General features: G+C 37.5%; 2 protein-coding genes across 2 annotated transcripts in view; one reads left to right on the top strand and one right to left on the bottom strand.

Moving 5' to 3' along the window:
* Positions 1-2,853: 2,853 nt before the first annotated feature.
* On the top strand, positions 2,854-3,848 carry LOC129757319 (uncharacterized). The gene is made up of 2 exons (XM_055754502.1): positions 2,854-3,060; positions 3,121-3,848. Exons 1-2 carry the CDS (start codon positions 3,055-3,057, stop codon positions 3,472-3,474), a joined length of 360 nt encoding a protein of 119 aa, XP_055610477.1. The 5' UTR covers positions 2,854-3,054; the 3' UTR covers positions 3,475-3,848.
* Positions 3,849-9,116: 5,268 nt separating this feature from the next.
* The window catches only part of LOC129754429 (protein 5NUC-like), a 48,900-nt gene continuing 40,010 nt past the window's right edge, over positions 9,117-18,006 (bottom strand). The window contains exons 2-5 of the mRNA XM_055750494.1: positions 17,167-17,661; positions 10,819-10,969; positions 10,497-10,753; positions 9,117-10,434 (exon numbers count right to left, since the gene is read on the bottom strand). Of these exons, the coding sequence (XP_055606469.1) occupies positions 9,216-10,434; positions 10,497-10,753; positions 10,819-10,969; positions 17,167-17,435 (1,896 nt within the window). The 5' untranslated portion in view covers positions 17,436-17,661 and the 3' untranslated portion in view covers positions 9,117-9,215. The remainder of the gene's footprint in view (positions 10,435-10,496; positions 10,754-10,818; positions 10,970-17,166; positions 17,662-18,006) is intronic.

Below are 18,006 nucleotides of genomic sequence, written 5' to 3'. Positions count from 1 at the left end.
CAGATTTTTTAGACAGCCTCTGCTGATTGTTTGTTTTGATTTGACTTTCCGGTGAAAATAACGGAGTGGCTTAGTAAACGCAAATTTTTAATAGAGCTTCTACTGATTGTTTGTTTTGATTTGGCCTTACAATTATTTTTCGTTATTTCTAACTAACTCGACGAAAAAAAATACTTTAAGAGATTTTATACAAGCTTCGGTTTCCTCAGAAAAAAGCATTTAGTTTGAAAAAATCGACGGAGGATACAAAAATGCTAGAAAAAAAGTGGAAAAGATGATTTTCGTTAACGACGTAGCAGAAAGAGTATTATAGTAGACTGGTCAGAATTGGGCCAAAAAAAGTATCAAACGGTTTGGGGTTCCTTTTGTCCTCAATAAAAAATGTAGTGGCTGAAATTGAAAATGAATGGAAATTAGTATGGAAAAAGTGATTTCTTTATTAAAAAAAATCCTATAGCCTCACTGTTGCTGCACTGATCTCAAATTCAAGCTGCATCTTATTGTTGAAGATTCAAAGAACAACTTTGCGCAAGAACATTAACCTCTCAATCAAAGCTATGACGATTTCAAAATGGAATTATTTTTTTAAATGGCATCCCTGTACTGTATGTGAGGTAGGAGCCATTATACGTTGGAAACTAGCTGGAGTGTTTTCTCGTATTCAGAAGTGGTTTCGTGTCATTGGTTAGTTTGATTGTCGTGAAAATTTTTACGACGGGTTTGTTGGGCCGGAAATTGTTTCTCATAAGTTACAAACCCCTCCCACTTCGAGAAAAGAGGGGAGGGGTTCCATATGAAATCGACGTAAAATATGGCACAAATCGATATGCACGAATGATGGTCACTTTCGGGAAAATTCTCCTTCACCTCTATCTAATGGTGTCGTTTTCTGCATAAGAATGATTAATTTTTAACGAAGGTTGAGGTGGAATTTAGTTTTAAACATCTTATTAAAAAATATTACTTTCTTGATTAAGTCTATCAATAAAAAAAATCTATCAGTAAGGCCAAATGAAGCCCAATTTGCGATAACCTGTCTAGGCACGTGTATAAATATAGAAATTATCACGAGCTTGAGAAAAGTTACATAAATACATCTGGCAACATTGATGTTCATTTCTATGCATTAATTAATCAAGATTCGAAGCTAGAGAACACATCGGTCCCAAAAAAAAACAAACGAGGAAAAATAGTGACAGATGGACTAAGGTTGCCATATTTTTTCAGCACGCATCCGGGCCGGATATGTTTGGGCAATTTTATTTAAAAACCTGACAAAATACGGGCAATACCCGGACAATTTTTGTCAAACCCTAGAAATTACTCAACCAAAATTAAGAAAAGAAAGTTTAAAAAAAAATATTTTTCCCCAAAATTTATCGACAGATTTTTTTTTGATTTACTGAATGAAGTGAATCAATCCGAGCAAAATCCAGGCTTTTTTCAATGAAATCCGGGCAACCGGGCCCGGTCGGACTGTCTTTAAATTTTGTTGAGTGAATCCCCGATTTTGTCACCATTTTTGATCCGATTTTTTCACTGTTTTTTATTTAATGTAAAAATACTCAGATTCAAAACTTCTCTTTTTGGGATGATTATTAATTGATATCGCGTCAATTGACAATATTGTTATACAACATGACAACATGATAACATAGCGACTTATAAATGACACAAAAAAAAAGATGTCCAATTTTATGCAAGTGTTTTTATTCACATTTGAACTGTAATAAAGTTGGTAAATACAATCAAAATAATAAATATACCTACACAACAAATCATCGATCTGATCAACAAGCTTGTTTTTGGAGGAGCCAAAGAGATATCGTTGCGAAATAGCTTATATCGAGAAAACACGCTATTAAGTGGTCGTGTTATTCCGATTTCCGTATATTTTTCGAAAATTTGTATTTTTCTTTCGAACGCAAAAGAAGGTAGGTAAATGTTCTAAAATGATGAATTCCAGCAGGCGGAAGTCGGATGAAGAAATAGCTTAGCTATTTCTACTCATATCCACCTTAAATCATTGAACTTGAAGTGCTTAGATGTGATAATTCATTCAAAACTTCAGATAAAATATTTTATTAGACTTTGTTCAAATTACGCACTTCATATTCCATGATCGCTGGCGTGGCTAAGCAGAACAAGTTCTACCTCGCCAATGGTTGCTACTCCGTGATTGATCGAGGCCATCAGTTTTGTGCAAGGGCCAGAAGAATGGTGCTTGGGACTAGCAGTTCATTCACAATGCACAAAACTCATGCTCTCCCTTTGAAAATGATCAATAACGGCGCCGGCCACGTCCTAGTAGTCAATGAGGAATGAAGAAAGGATTGTTAGTAGGATACTTCAAAGGATTAATTAACAACCTGTCGTCTCTTCATATTCCAAAGCCTAATTTTGAAAAATTCAGAAACAATGGTAAGTCAAAATCACCAACTATAGAAACCGTCTATACGTCTGTGAATCTACACTGAACCAAATCTGGAAATAAAATTTACTGGGTCATTTCAGTAATTTTTAAAGTTAATCGCTCAAATACAAAGTAATGATTTATCCTGTACAAGTTATTGGAAAATCCAATAAAATCTACAAGTGTATTTTGTTGATGAAAAACATACTAAAAAGTATAGGAAAATCTAATGAATATCATGATCCTAATAATCCTAATCAAATATATTAGAAAATGCATTGATTTTCACATGTTTATTTAAAAATAGTATTTATATTTTGCAATCTAATAAATTTACAAACAATTCGCACCGACTCGATCGTTTTGTAAGTTCCTTACTAGCAGGCTCACACTTGTGATTATTAGTGTCTATCATCAGCAACAGCTAGAGCGTCATCTAAACTGAAGCGCTTGAGATGGATTTAAATCTTGAACATTTGTCCAGATAGTCGAGGTCCAGCCGCAATATCGCGCATCATGAGTGTAATGTAGGCTGCTGCTGTCGTCGAAAAAAAAAACACGAGACATATGGACTCGTACGATTCCGGATGAAAACCAACAAATGAAAAATAAAAGCCCTCAGGCCGTAAACAACACAAGCGATGAAGGTAAGTAGAGAAAACTTTTTGTTAAACGAAAATTTTCAATTTTTTCTACCCTCCGCACAGCTCGACAAAGTACGGCAGATGCAAGGGAAAACTCCACTATCCGGCCAGACAAACAGCCAGCACCACTTTATCAACAGCAGCAGCAGTAAACATCACTCTGGTGGAAGAAAACACCATCAGTCTGCCAGTTCCTCAGCGACGATTACAACCAGACACCATTCAGTCACCACCGATCGTACCGCCTACGCCAACATCACCACCAGAGGCAACATCAGCATATCCAACATCGGACATCCGCCGGAAGCGTTCCATCGCAGCACTACCTGCTTTCCGGTGGAAGAGACCATCAACGCAGCAGCATCTTCCTTTTCATCTTCACCACAAGAAGTGAACCAGCCGCGGCCGCGGAATTAGCATTTTTTCTCCCAAAACGGAAGCGCACCAGGCGGCGGAAGCGGCTCAGGTGGGTCACAATGAATCAGAGTGGAATTGATGTTGGATGTGATCAATAAAATATTATAATGCTACAATTAAGCCCCAGATGTTTCATTTTTCATAACAAATCTATTTAAATTCGAAAGAAGAACGGATTACTTTCATTTCATTGTCTAGAATAATCATTTTTATCAAATTACGATTGAATAACTTTCATTGGAAATTCCTATAAAATTTATCGGGACGCTAAACTATACGCGCAAAATTTTGCGCTCACTAATAAAAAGTATTGGATTTTCTAGTAGTGCAAAAATACTAGAATTCTCAATACTGTTTATAGCCCGATTTTGCTCAGTGTATATTCAAATATCCATGGAAAAGGTTTTGTTAGTAGGGGAAAGGTTATAGATCAGGATCCATTTTGGTGAATGGTGCGATCGAGTTTTTCTACACCTCCTATGCTTCTAGATTTTTCTTAAGGAAACTCCTATTTCTAGCTTTGAGGCAGTGAAAAAAAGTTTAAAAGTAAATAAAAAAAGTGTTTAGATTTCTTTAAACTAACTTATTTTCCTAATTCTTGTGCCTGATACACTAATGTGTTTCAAAAAACGACCATTTAGATTGAAGATACTTCTATCAAACATCGAAGAATACTCATGAAGAGATATACAAAACATAAAAGTTTTGTCAATGGATGAAGTGAATTTCCTTTCTGCTTCTTTTAATTTTTAATTTGATATGTAGGTTGTAATAACTGACTAAGATCGTTTTTGGAAACTCATCAGTGCTTTAACTTTTTGCCTTAGTTTAATTTTGTGATTGTTCGGAGAAAATCAATCAAAATGTGCAAAAAATTAAAATAATAGATTTAAAATTCATAAAACCATAATAAGAATTAAACATTTGAGTGTATTCGGGGGGACTGGAAACTGAAATATACCCACTTATAATATTTATGCTGAAAATGAATTTGAGGTATTTACTTTCAAATACATAGTTCTTTAGATTTTTGTTTTCAAAATATTAAGCCGATGAAATTCTACTTGTATTAATATTGTCGCGATCCTACTGATAATATTCTTATGCGACAATATGAAATTACATAGATATTCATGATATACTCTGATAGTAGATTTTAAATATTTTAATATTTGTGATAAATTTTGAACTTCCGAAAAACATTTAAAAAAAGGTATGATTTAATTAAATAATTCTAGGCAATGAAAGTGATAGAATATTTAAAATCCATTCAATTATATTAAAAAAATAGTATTACTTTGTAACAAGGAAAAGGCGAGGGACCGAATGTCAAAAAAGGTCCTTAATAAAAATAAATACGTTTTTATTACTTCATTTTTATTTTTGAACTCTATGCAGCATCATCTAAAAACTATGTTGGAATGGTAATTTTGATAAATTTCAAATAAATGACACCTGTCTAGTTATTAAAACAAGATTAAAATATTGAATATAAACTTTTTTACTCTAGCTGTTCTAAGATTGAGAACTGCTGTATTCCACGGAGTAAGATAACGCAAGATAACTGGAGAAAAAGAAAAAAATATAGAGAGAACAACATCATTCCATGAATCCTGGAAATCGACTTAAATCAACGAGCTAGCACAATGTTTATTTGACTTTTTTGACTGCATGGTGCATAAATTAATGGTTTTTCATAATGCTACTGAAACTTTCTTCTCTTATTTTTTTAACACTATAACTTGAAACTTCACTGGAACCCTAGCTAACAGTGCATGTACCTTTTTCTAATCATAAGATTGTCATCAGTAGAAAATATTCTGATTAACCAAATTCGTCTACTCAATTACCTACTCTGCTCCGGCAAAAGTCCAAAGAAGATCATCTGAAGTTTCCGAATTATGGAACATTAACAATTTTCCTCCCATTTTTTTTTACTTCTGTATCACTTTCATTCATTACAGTTCATAAAAGGTGGAGAAAAATAATACTTATCTTGCCATTGCGTGCTCTATCCATTCGTCAAAACTGGTCAGTAAGAAAGATGCTGGTGCGAGCGAGACGGAGCAACCAGTACAAGTTCCACAAAAATTTTCTCCAGGCAACGTCTATTCATATGCATCTCCTCATGAAAAATGAAACAGCAATATATGAAAAAACCCACTCGCGTCGATCAATGGAGAAAAATTTCAAATTGAATCGAGTTTTTATTTTTAAAATAGAAGTCATCAGAGCACTTTTCACTAAATCTTACACTTTATCCTCAAACAAAAGGCAAACTGCACAGCACCGTTGGTTTTTTCGCGAAAAAGGAAAACAAATTTTAACAAAAAGTCTCAATTATTCGGACCCTTCTTCAGTTTATCAAATCTCTTCAAATGATAATGTTCTCATGAGAAAATTAAACTGTTTTCTCTAACAGCGGATGTCAAACATCTCGCTCGCCAAGAGCTAAACCACCATCCATTCCGGAAAAATTCCCAGGTTTCCTTCAAACTTTCCACAATGTTTTGGATTTATTCACTGACACAGAGTATTCCAATTCCCATAATGCATATTTAGAGCGGAAGTCGGATGAAGAAATATGCTTTTAATAAAATATCGAGTATACGGTTCCACGTTCAAGATACTAATGAAGAAAAATTCATTTTCTTTCTTGAAATAGGGTTTTCATGTTTCCTTTTGCTCTTGCTCTCTTAATCGATGAAAGCTTAGTTCATCTTACTTATTTTTAGGTGAAACTCAACAGTAAATGAAACTTTAAAAATCTGAAAAAATCACCAACAAAAAGTTTGAAAAATGAAAAATTTGTTAGCATTATAAACTTTGAATCGACCATATTTTCTCTTATACCCCTTTGGCTCTGAGGGCCTCAATTGAGCTTTCTTCAAAGCAACTTCCCTAATATGCCACAAGAAGATGTCGTTATTTATCGAAAAATCTAAAGCATCAGCCCAACCAACTATGTTGTCTAATATCCGTGCAGTTTTATTCGAAATAAGCAGAAGGAATGCGCCCCCAGTTGTCAGTTTTGATTTTTTTTATTGGATTGGAAGTTTTTTAGAACAAAACATTTTTTAAACTTATTATAATATCTTGATTTTTTATTAGGTCATTGGGGTTTTAATTAGTGGGGATCATTCATTTTTCTTGATAATCCAGGCCCAAACAGAGTGTTTAAAAAAAATATAAGGTACACCGGGGCAAGTGCAAACGCTCAACTTTTCTCTGTTACAAAAAAAGTAAAAAATATTTCTTCTTCTAGAAATTGTTGTTTACACCCGAACAAACAATCTGACATAGATAAACTAAACTTTCTTTAAATTTTTCACTAAAAACACGGCACTGTTTGATCACACACGAATTCAAGTACGTACTAGACATGAACAGTAGGGGAGAGTGGGGATACTTGATCCCCTTTTCTTATTTTCACCATATCTTTTTGGAAAAATTTAGCAACTCGCCGTCTTTGACATTTTCTGACAGCTTGTAACTTCAAGTTTCCATGCTCCAAAAATAAGAACGATACTTGAACCCGTTGATGAACTAGAAGCATTTTCGTGGGAGTAAAAAAATTGCGATTTTTCTGAAGTTAGGGGAGACTTGATCCCCTATTGAAGGAGACTTGATCTTTTATTCAGGAAGCCCTAATCCTTGCATAAAAATCAAACAAAACCCCAAGATAGAATGTTAATTGACTATTTTGGTCATGTTTGTTCTCATTTTACAATTTATAGCAGACATAAGAAGAAAATTCTATAACTTTGTCTCAACGCTAATAACATTGCATACTTAAAGGCGCTATTTTTTATAATTAAGAGAAAATTAACTATTTTTGCTCTTTTCTTCATACAATTGTTGGATAAATATTAGTTTTTGGATAAATATTAGTAATTTCGTAATCAGCAATCATGACGATCAATTCAGAAGAAGAATATGCCGTTTGGAAGGGGGATCAATTGTAACCCAACTCTAGGGATCAATTGTACCCATAATCAACATTTTGGAAAACTTTTTCTGAAAAAAGTTGAGAGTTTTCCATTGCTTTAAAAATATGGCATTATGAAGTTCATTTTACGCTCGAACGATTGATACATTGGAACAAATATTTTTTTCATAATTTTCCTATGTAAGGAACATTTTAAAGTGATGCAAAAAGATCTTCAAGTTACATTTTGTGAAATTTTTTAAACAAAGTTCAATTACTCAAACAATAATTTTGTTAAAATTTTTTAAACTACAAGCATTGATATTTTGCTCATTTTGGCACATTTTTCTAGAATATTCGATCTTTGTAAGACATTCCAGTTTCGAGATACAGCTAAGGAATCAAGTATCCCCAGGGATCAAGTATCCTCATTCTCCCCTATGTTTTTGTTTTGCATATTTTGACTACAAAAAAGGGCATTCAATTCCGAATTTTCGTTAAAGGTGAGTGTTTGAGACCGATATTCAAGTGAAAGCAGAAAATTTATGATAAATTTTCAGCACACCCCGAAAGTTGTTAAAATAATATTCACTCTTGTTAACTCACACTGCGGGGCTAGTGCAAACGCACCTTTAAGCCATGTAACATCAGCCATTTCAGGAAATTCATCACCAAAATGGTTCAGCATTATATTAAAACGGTCAGAAGGGGTAACCAAAGTGTTGCATCTGAAGCGGATGTTCAAAGTTCCGTAATGCCTAAGTAAATGAAGGTCTTTTGCTTAAAACAACAGTCACCAAAAATGGAGTTCCAAAAAGTTATCAATATTGCAAAAAAAACAGCAAATATATGAATAAAAGTTGATAAAACGTACCGGAACATGTATTCAATTCATTTTAGGACCGATACACTGACTCATCTGTGAATTAGTTAGGAAAAAGTACTGGGTTTACACTTGCCCCCGTAAACGGGGGCAAATTTTGAAATTTTTTAACAAAAGCACCGTTACTTTTAATCAACATTTTTTTATTTTCCACTTTCAACGGGAATTTGTATAGAACTATTTTAGTGATGCAACGAACGATAATTGATAATTTTTATACATATTTTTCTAGGACATATGAAAGTTGAACTATGGTGAAAACCGTTTGCACTTGCTCCGGTGTACCTTACCAAATAAATTTTATGATATTTCGATGAAAAAGAGACTCAAGGCATTAATTATCAACTAATAGCACACAAAAAAACACCCTACACTGTTTTAAATGACGCAGTAATGATGTTTCTGATCAATTTGAACAGAATTATTTAAAAAAGAGGTCTTTTTAAAAATTACCCGATTTTGTCACTGTCCCTAATTTGTCACTCTAAAATGTATTATGGGGTGACAAAATCGGGAATTCCCTGTAATTGCATTTATTGATCGAAAGCGATTCATACAAAGCATCCACATCTCAAGACACAACGAATAATTATTTAATTCTATGAAACTAAATGATTTATGTTTTTGGTTTTGATTTGCTCAACTCATTGTTTTCAGATTTTCGTGAACAATTTATTTTTAAGCGTGATAAAAACGGAAAACCACTGCTCTGGCTTGCAAAAAATAATTCCCAACTTACTTAAAAGCAAAACAAATAACAACTAATCTAGCTTAATAACGAAAAAAAAAATTTCTATACAAAGGATTAAACTATAACAAACGGTTCAGTCAACAAATACTTTATTATCTTTGTACTTAATTATCTCTAACAATTAGTCTTCACAACCTACGTAAATCACAACAGCTCAACTGCACGGCGCCATCCATCGATTAAATCAACAAACTCCTGTTTTGGAAGACACTGAAAAATGCGAGGGCAGCAACAACAGCGGCTGTCGCTTGAATACTTCCGGCTGCACCGTCATCATCCGGTGTTGTTCCGGCTGGGGTAGTTGTCGAAGAGTCTGAGGTAGTTGTGCTCGTATGTTCCGGATTAACTTCCCCTTGCATCGTGATTCGCCATTCGATCGATGGGTAGAGTGGCGAGAATTTTTTGATGTATTCTTCGGTGATTTCAAACTCACCCCAAGGAAGCACCTCGAAGTTTCGTCCATCAAACATATCGTAACCGTCTCCACCTTCCCAAATAAATTGGCTGATGATGATCTTGTGTCGATCGTAGTCGTAAAGTGGGGCATAGGATGAAATAGCGCACTCTGCACAGCGTACTTCAACGGATTGAACTCTGCTGCCTGGAGGTTTACTGAGGTCATAGACTACATGAACGCCGGCCATCTGGAGGAATTCCCCGTAGCCATTTTTACCGTCGTATCGCTCAACACTTCGCTCCAACATGGAACGGATTTGTTTTCCAGTAACTTCAGCCAAAACTACGGCATTGCCGAACGGTAGAACCGTTTTGAGATCTTTCTTCGTAATGTTTCCAGTCGCTCCGACCTCAATCGAGGCTCGAATACCTCCACCCTGGATGAAGGCAATCGCAGCATCGGTCCAGTATTGGGAAGATTCGTCCAACGATAAGGTGTAGGTCATCACCATCGAATCGGCCAACATGTTGCCCATGTTACACTCCTCGAAGCGGCATCTGGTAGCATCCAGCAGCACTTTGGTTTGACCGATAACTTCGTCCAGCTCTAGGATTCCTGGTCGATAGACATCCAATAATTGAAGTACATCGGAGTCCCGATCAACTGCTCCGTTTAACAAAATAGGACTGCCATCGAACTTGACTAGATTTCCAGCTGCGTCGAATTCTAAGTTCAGGTATCCGAAGTATTTGGTGTATGCGTAGGCTTGAACAACTGGAATTTCTTTACCAACTGAATTCTTCACAACAACCGGGTAGGGTCCTTCTGGGTTATCAATGTCCGGAGCCGTACCCGAGTACAGGAACGTATGCGAGTGGCCACCAATCACCAGATCAATATCCGGACAAGCGGCGGCAATTTGCTTATCCCGCTCCAATCCACTGTGACCCAGGGCGATCAAAATGTTTACACCATCTGCCTTCAACGCTGCAGCCTCTTTACTGAAAAGCAAGTTAAACGAAAATCATTCATTGAAACACGGAATCATTACAATAGAACTCACTTGATAGCTTCGATTTCATCGGTGAACTCGACCGTATTGACCGGGGTCAGTTGTTTGGTTTCCGGCGTCAGATACCCGATCACCCCTATCCGGACTCCCGCTTTGGTGAACACGATCGAATGTTTCAGTGACTTTGCGGTCTGCATGGTTGGAGTTTTCGATAGGTCCAAGTTTGCTGCCAGTACCGGGAAATCGATTTCGTTGAGGAACGGAACCAGACCTTCCACCCCGAGGTCGAACTCGTGATTGCCGAGGGACTGTTGGAAGAGACGACTTTAAAATTACTGTTTCATGTAACTAATGGTAGGTACAAATAACTTACAATGGCATCTGGCTTTAAAATGTTGAGGAAGGCAGCCGTTATGTTGTCCTTATAAATCGCGAACCATGGCGTTCCGGTGTAGGTGTCTCCGGCGTTCAAGTACAGAACTGGTAAACCTCCATTTGCTTCAGCTGCGCGATATTCTCGAACTCTGAAAGTATTCAATTTCTTAGTTTTATTTTTTCTTATCAAATTTGTATTTGAATTCGTTGGAAATAGTACAAATACAATTAATTGAACGTGGAATTCAGCTGATTATAACTGCGAATGTAAGTATTGTGAACTAATTGTGAAATGCGCTGCACCAAATGGGAAAATCCCGTGGATATTTCATTACCGGAAAGACGTTTGAAGCAGAAAAACGGCTTCAGAAGTTTTGGTTGTAATAGGTTCCCGTAACAAAACATCATCAGGATCCAAATCAGTAAAAAAAAATTATCCCCTCAATGCCAACTTTTTTGGTGAGATCCTACCTTTTTACATTGTATTTTAAAAAAAAAAAAGCCTATATAAAGCGTTTGATAGAGAACTCCACGCTTTATTCCTTTCCTTGTTCCGGTATCTTTTGCGTTATTTACCACATTATTGGTCTGGCCGTAGTAATATCTGAAATGCATGTATAAATGTTACAGAGATTACGTTGAAAAGAAAAATTAAGAAGAACGAGTCTTCTATGTTCCAGGATGCTTAAATGTTCTGGCTATGTTAATAAAAGAAAAAGAAAAATAAGTAGAAAGTTTTTTTTTTTAAATCAAAAAGTATTTTATCCTGAATTCTTATTAAAGAAATAAATATCAAGAATTCAAATTTTTCCTTAGAGCTCTCAAAACAGTTATGAAATTTTTCATTGAATTTTCTGAGAAGTGTGGAATTTAATTTCATTAAAATGTGCTATCATTGGATAAAGAATATCATCGAAATATGAGGATCCTTAATTGAATGGAAACCATAACATTGAATGGTATTTGATGACTGAATATGGCATGACTAAATGCATGAATTAAAATTCACCCTCTTTCAAATAAAAAAAAAACAATACAAATTTTGGCGATTTCACAAAATCTTTTCGAATTTCATTGACTTCATCGGAAAGCTTGTTATCTAATTATTTTACCATCAGTCAAATAATCCAGTCAAAAGAATTTACTGGCTACGTTTTGCATACTTTTCATAAGGCTTCGGAGGAGAATAGGAAATGAAGGGGTTCATTTAAAACAAACAACTAACAACTCTCAATAGGATTCATGTTTAGGAATGGGATGGCCACAACATTGGTTTGGAATATGTGTATCCAAAAAGTTATATGGTTGGAGAATGTATTTGTTGTAGGGCATTCTTCCCTATTCCGTCTTTCATGTGGTAATGCGTTTCAGATTGTTTATTGTATTGTTTCTTGTCAGATTGTATCTTGTGGTTAGGTTAGTCGAATTGTTTCCGGTAGCGGTACACAAGTCCGGCTTTATAACGAACATTTGATCTCGGAATTCAAGTCCAGATATATGAGGACAGATGTTTCTTACGGTATGTAGATCCGGCTTTATAAGAAAACGAAGAGTCAAGTCAAGTCCGGCAGTCAAGTCCGGATATATCAGATACAAAATGTTCGGAAACGAATTCGCAGAAAGGTTAAAAAAAAATCTGGATAAAGCATCAGTAAAAAGTACGACATGAAGTAGTCAAATATGGATTTCCGTTCCTGGTTTTATGTTCTACTTTACAATTTTGTCTATTTGAGTTTTTGGTTTTTCTCTTATTTTCGTTTTTTTTTGTTATTTTATTTTGTTTTTTTTTTGTATTTTTTTTTTGTTTTTTTTTATATTTATTTTTTTTTGTATTTTTTTTTTTGAGTGGTTGGGATGTGAACGTGTTGTTATTTGGATTGGGGGATTTGGAAGGGAAAGGAGTAAGGGGAGATTAAGGAGGCAGGAAGACTATAGTTGTTTGAAAAGACCTGTGTTTTTTAGGAAAAGGATGAGCTTTCTTTCTTCAGAGGGACAATTTGAGAGCACTTGACGGATGTTGTGCCCAAATTGACACGCTGTTCTTTCGGATGAGAAGATTGAACATTCGATGAGTAGGTGGCGTACAGAAATTGTACAGTGACAGGATGGACATATTGGTGGGGGTTCTCTATCGAGTAGGTAGGAGTGCGTGAATCTGGGGCGGGATTATGGAACTCGAAACAATCGAGTTTCGTTCGATTCGACCAACTTTGGCATTACCGATCTCGATTCGAATGGAACGTTTTGAGATGATCTACTACCCGATTTACTCGGAATCAAGTACCTTAAAATTTAGAACTCGAACGAGATTCGTAATACTGATTCTAATTCGATTCGAGTTCAACTCAAAACGGGTAACTCGAATCGAATAGGATTCATAATTTCACCCCTGATGTGACCTATTCGTAGTCGAGTTAGAACGATTCTTTCTTGGGGGTTGCTACGGTCAGTCCATTTGAGTGTGCTGTTTTTTGCTTCGCGCAGTTTGGCAGTTCGATTTTCAACCCATTTTCTCTTCCAGGCAAGACTTAGTTGATTTTTGACGTAGCGATAGGCATCTTGTTGTGGGATGGATATGGATAAGGGAGTCTCTTCTGTGCCACGGAGAGCCAGACGGTCGGCGGCGACATTGCCGGGTATTCCCGCATGGCCCGGTATCCAGACGAGGATTGCTTTTCTGTTTAGAGCTTCTTCGGATATGGTTGTGATCCAGGGATGTTTTAAGTTCCCTCCGGAGACAGCTTTTAAAACGCTCGCGGAGTCGGAGAATATGACGGGAGGGGGTCTGGGTGTTTTTAAGGGCGTCCATTAAAACATAGGCTTCGGAGCTAAAGACGGAACATTGATGGGGTAGAGACATAAATCTGTTGTTGATCGAGTCATGTATGCCACAGCCAACTTTACCATCTGTATTTTTGGAGCCGTCAGTGAAGATATGTGAACTTGAGGAATATTTCTCATCGACCAGATTATGGAAATGTGGTAAAACCACTAAAGGATGTTGCCCGGCTTTAATTTTATGTGATAAGGAGAAGTCAACGGGTGGGATTTTTTCGGTCCAATACTTAAAAGATGTTTTTCTTCTTGGGCAAATGGGTGGTATAGGGGTGTTAATAAGGTCTTGAAGTATTATGTTATTACGATCGATCATGGGTGAGTCACTACTGCCACCAATGGCGAGCCAGCGTAATGATTTGCAGGTGAGATGTTTAGCTATGAGAAAGTTGAATGGAGTCTGACCACTTTCCGCCATCAGTGACAGTGTGGGGCTGGTGCAGAAGGCGGAGCTTATAATTCGGATGCATCGGTTATATAGAGGTTCAAGTTTGTCATAGAGAAGTGGGCCGGCTCGACTGACGAAACCAATTCCATATAGCGTAGAGGGTATTAGCCAGCCATGTAAAAATCTCATTAGTGAGTCCCGATTTGCCATGCTAGGTGTATTGCTAAGAATGCGAAGGATATTTATTTTGTTCGTAGCGTTCTTTTTGATTTGATCAAGGTGTACTCTGAAGGAAAGGCGATCATCGATCCAAACTCCAAGAAGACGGAAGGAGTGGACAAGTGGTATGATTTGATCAAACATTTTTACCGGAGGGAGTTTTTTAAGTTTTTTCCTGTTAGGACCAAGATGAATGAGCTTTGATTTGTCAGGAGAGAAGAGAAAGCCGACTTTAGGGGCCCATCTTCCTACGGTATCTAGGGCAGTTTGTAATCTCAAACGCGAGAGGCGAGCAAAAGGGGAGATTGAGATCAGGAGGATGTTGTCTGCGTACACAAGGATTTTGATGTTTTTGGGTATTATTTTAAATATTGAGTTGATGGCTATAAGGAAGAGGGTTGGGTATATCACTGAGCGCTGGGGGACTCCATTCAGGACAGGTTTGGGATTAGAGAGGGTGGCATTAACAATGACTTGGATCGAGCGGTTCGAGAGAAAACTGCGGATGTATTTAAGTATGCGACCTTCGATTTTCCATTCCTGTAAAGTTTTGAGGATTATCTCTGGATTGACTCTGTCGAACGCTTTAGAAAGGTCCAGGGACAGGAGGTCGATGTGTTGATGTTGATTCAGTGAGTCATCGAGAATGTTCTCATCTTGTCATCACCAACGCCTGCTTTGATGGGTTTTGTTTTTCCCTGCCTACGAAAGGTATAAAACAAAGGGCTCTTTGGTCGACTCGGTTTATTTCTCTGTTTGCCGTCGAACTGAGCAGACGTTTGCTGCGCTTCGATCTGAGTTTGGACCCCACCAGTGGTAATCCGACTCAGATATCGATTTGCTGTAGTTCAGTGGCAACCGTTGACCAGTGTGAGCAGCGTTGACGGTGAGCAGCGATGACGGGCAGCAGCGTTGACAGCCAGCGGCGGAGGCGTCCAGTGGATCCTAAAGGTCATCGCAAGTGGCGTTGTTTGTCAAATTCTGTCACATAGTCGAATAATGTTGCATAATCAAATTATGTCACATGGTCCGATTATGTTGCATGGTCGGATTATGTCACATGGTTCGATTATGTTGCATGGTCGGATTATGTCACATGGTCCGATTATGTTGCATGATCGGATTATGTTGCATGATCCGATTATGTCACACGGTTCGAATATGTTGCATGATCGGATTATGTTGCATGGTCGGATTATGTCACATGGTCGATTATGTTGCATGACCCGATTATGTCACATGTTCCGATTATGTTGCATGACCCGATTATGTTGCATGTTCGAATTATGTTGCATGATCCGATTATGTCACATGGTCCGATTATGTTGCATGATCGGATTATGTCACATGGTCGATTTATGTCACATGGTCGATTATGTTGCATGTTCGGATTATGTCATATATTCCGATTATGTTGCATGGCCGGATTATGTCACATGATCCAATTATGTTGCATGGCCGGATTAGTTCACATGGTCCGGTTATATTGAATGATCCGATTATGTCACATGGTCCGATTATGTTGCATGGTCGATTATGTTGCATGGTTGGATTATGTCACATGGTCGATTTATGTCACATGGTCGATTATGTTGCACGGTTGTATTATGTCACATAGTCCGATTATGTAGCATGATCGGATTATGTCACATAGTCCGATTGTGTTGCATGATATATATGGATCAAAGCAAACCTTTGTGTATCGATACACAACACATAAGTTCGTCTTTCTTTCATTAGGTCGTCACCAGTGGTCTGGTGTCAAAGCTATAATAGCACCTAATTTTGACACCTCGGCATCGCAACGGTGGATTTCACACGAGGTGCTATCTAGCTCCTGGGTGTCTTCGGGAGCGACCGAGGAGCTATTTTTGAATACCGACCAGCACCAGCTTTGTCAGGTGCTAGAGTGTCTAGGGGAAATTTACAAAACAAAATATCAACAAACAACAGCAAAACCTATCGGTGCGCCACCAGTAGCAAAGGTGGAAACAGGTTTAGCACTAACCGGTACGCAAATGAGCTGATAAATTTAAAAAAGACCTGAAATGTGTCCCGGGTTAACACCTGGGATAGCACCTAACGCTGCCAATGCTCTTATTACCTTCGTTTTGCTTACGCGATAGTTTTCTCGGCATATAGGTACATAAAAATTGGAGCAAATTCAACTAGTTGCTCAGCAATTTTGCACGTTCAACGATTAGAAAATGTGCGCTGCCGCTTATTGGATTTACGTGTCGAAGTGTTGAGGTCAATTAGAAAAGTCACTTCCTATAACAAGATCAAAAGCATTACAATAAGAATAACTAAGGTTTACTAATTATTCACTGCGTGTTGTGTTCTTTACTGTTGTGTACTTCGAGATCAAACTTTAAAAAAGTGTTTATGATTGAACTTGTTATAAAACAGAAAATTTTCGTGAAATGAAATGAAAAAAAGAAAAATAAAGATGTCGTAATTGTACGAAAACCTTGTGGTAGTGTTTTGTATACAATCTCTGTAACTTTAACTATCTCTTTCCGTTATGTTTCATTTTGTTGGATCTTGTTTAGAATAGTTGAGCTTAGCCCAGTATATTTTAGCTTATGAGGCTTGCCTCGTTAGTTAAATCAGAATTTCTGTCCTGTTATGTCCTGTTTTATTTTAATGTCATGTCATGTAACACCTAATCAAAAACCTCATCAGGATGTTCTATCCTACATAGTTTGACCATAAAATTCTTCAACTCCGAATCAGTAACAAAGGGTTTTTGCAACATTGTCAGTCATTAATTCCTGATAATCCGTTAGTGATTAGACTAATTTCAATCATTTTGTAGAGTATAGATACCGAGAGAATAAGTACATTAATTGATAAGCCTAAGTGTTCCGTTTCCGGGGCACCAACCAGGTGAAAGTCACTTACTTGTGGGCCACCCGGGCGAATCCTCCGTAGCACCGATTATTGGCCACATCGGCCGGCTGGCAATCGTTGCCGTAGGTCCCGGTCTGCTCGAACCGGGCATGCATATCGTTGTTGTGCAGGATAATGAGCTGGAAGTTTTCTGCTGCTGCCCGGGCCCTGCTTCCTGCTGCTTCCTCCAGCTTGCCTTCGGTTGCCTTCGGGGCCACTTCGATAGTTGCCATCCCTAGTAGGACCAGTGCAACGAAACAGCTTCCGGAGAGGATCGCCATGATTGTAGGCAGCCGATTGATCGAAAACCACTGGCAACGACTGGATGACGACGACGACGACGACGAGGATGTTGGGTGGTTGTTGCTGTAGTTGGATTCCAGGAACCGCAAGTCCTTCAAATGCTCCGAGAACGTCCTGGTGGCCAAGGTCCGTTCAAGGAACAAATAACTGCGCTAGAAGGCCGGACGTCGTTGATTGGGTCGGATATCTTCAGTTGAAATATTCCTGGAAAACCAATATAAGGCGATGATAGAGCTATGTTGACCGAGAGACAGGATGTGATGCGTGATGTTGATTCGGAGCAATAGATTCAAATTCAACTTACATCTATCTGTTGAATGTAAATAAAATAAATCATTATTTTACAGAAACCTCATGAATTGACTTCATCACCTGCTATCGATAAACTACTCAACTTACATCTCGATTGAAATACCTTCTGAGTAATAAAATTGCTCATAGTACCTACATTGTTAGCTCCCATTTGAGAGCTGATAAGTCAGGCAAGTTTTGTTATCGGGAAAACGGTGTGTAAAATATTAGGGCACGTGCTATGTGTCAAACATGTAC

This window comes from Uranotaenia lowii, chromosome 3 (genome assembly GCF_029784155.1).
Source record: "Uranotaenia lowii strain MFRU-FL chromosome 3, ASM2978415v1, whole genome shotgun sequence".
Lineage (NCBI taxonomy): Eukaryota > Metazoa > Arthropoda > Insecta > Diptera > Culicidae > Uranotaenia > Uranotaenia lowii.
This window is presented reverse-complemented; position numbering and strand designations above follow the sequence as displayed.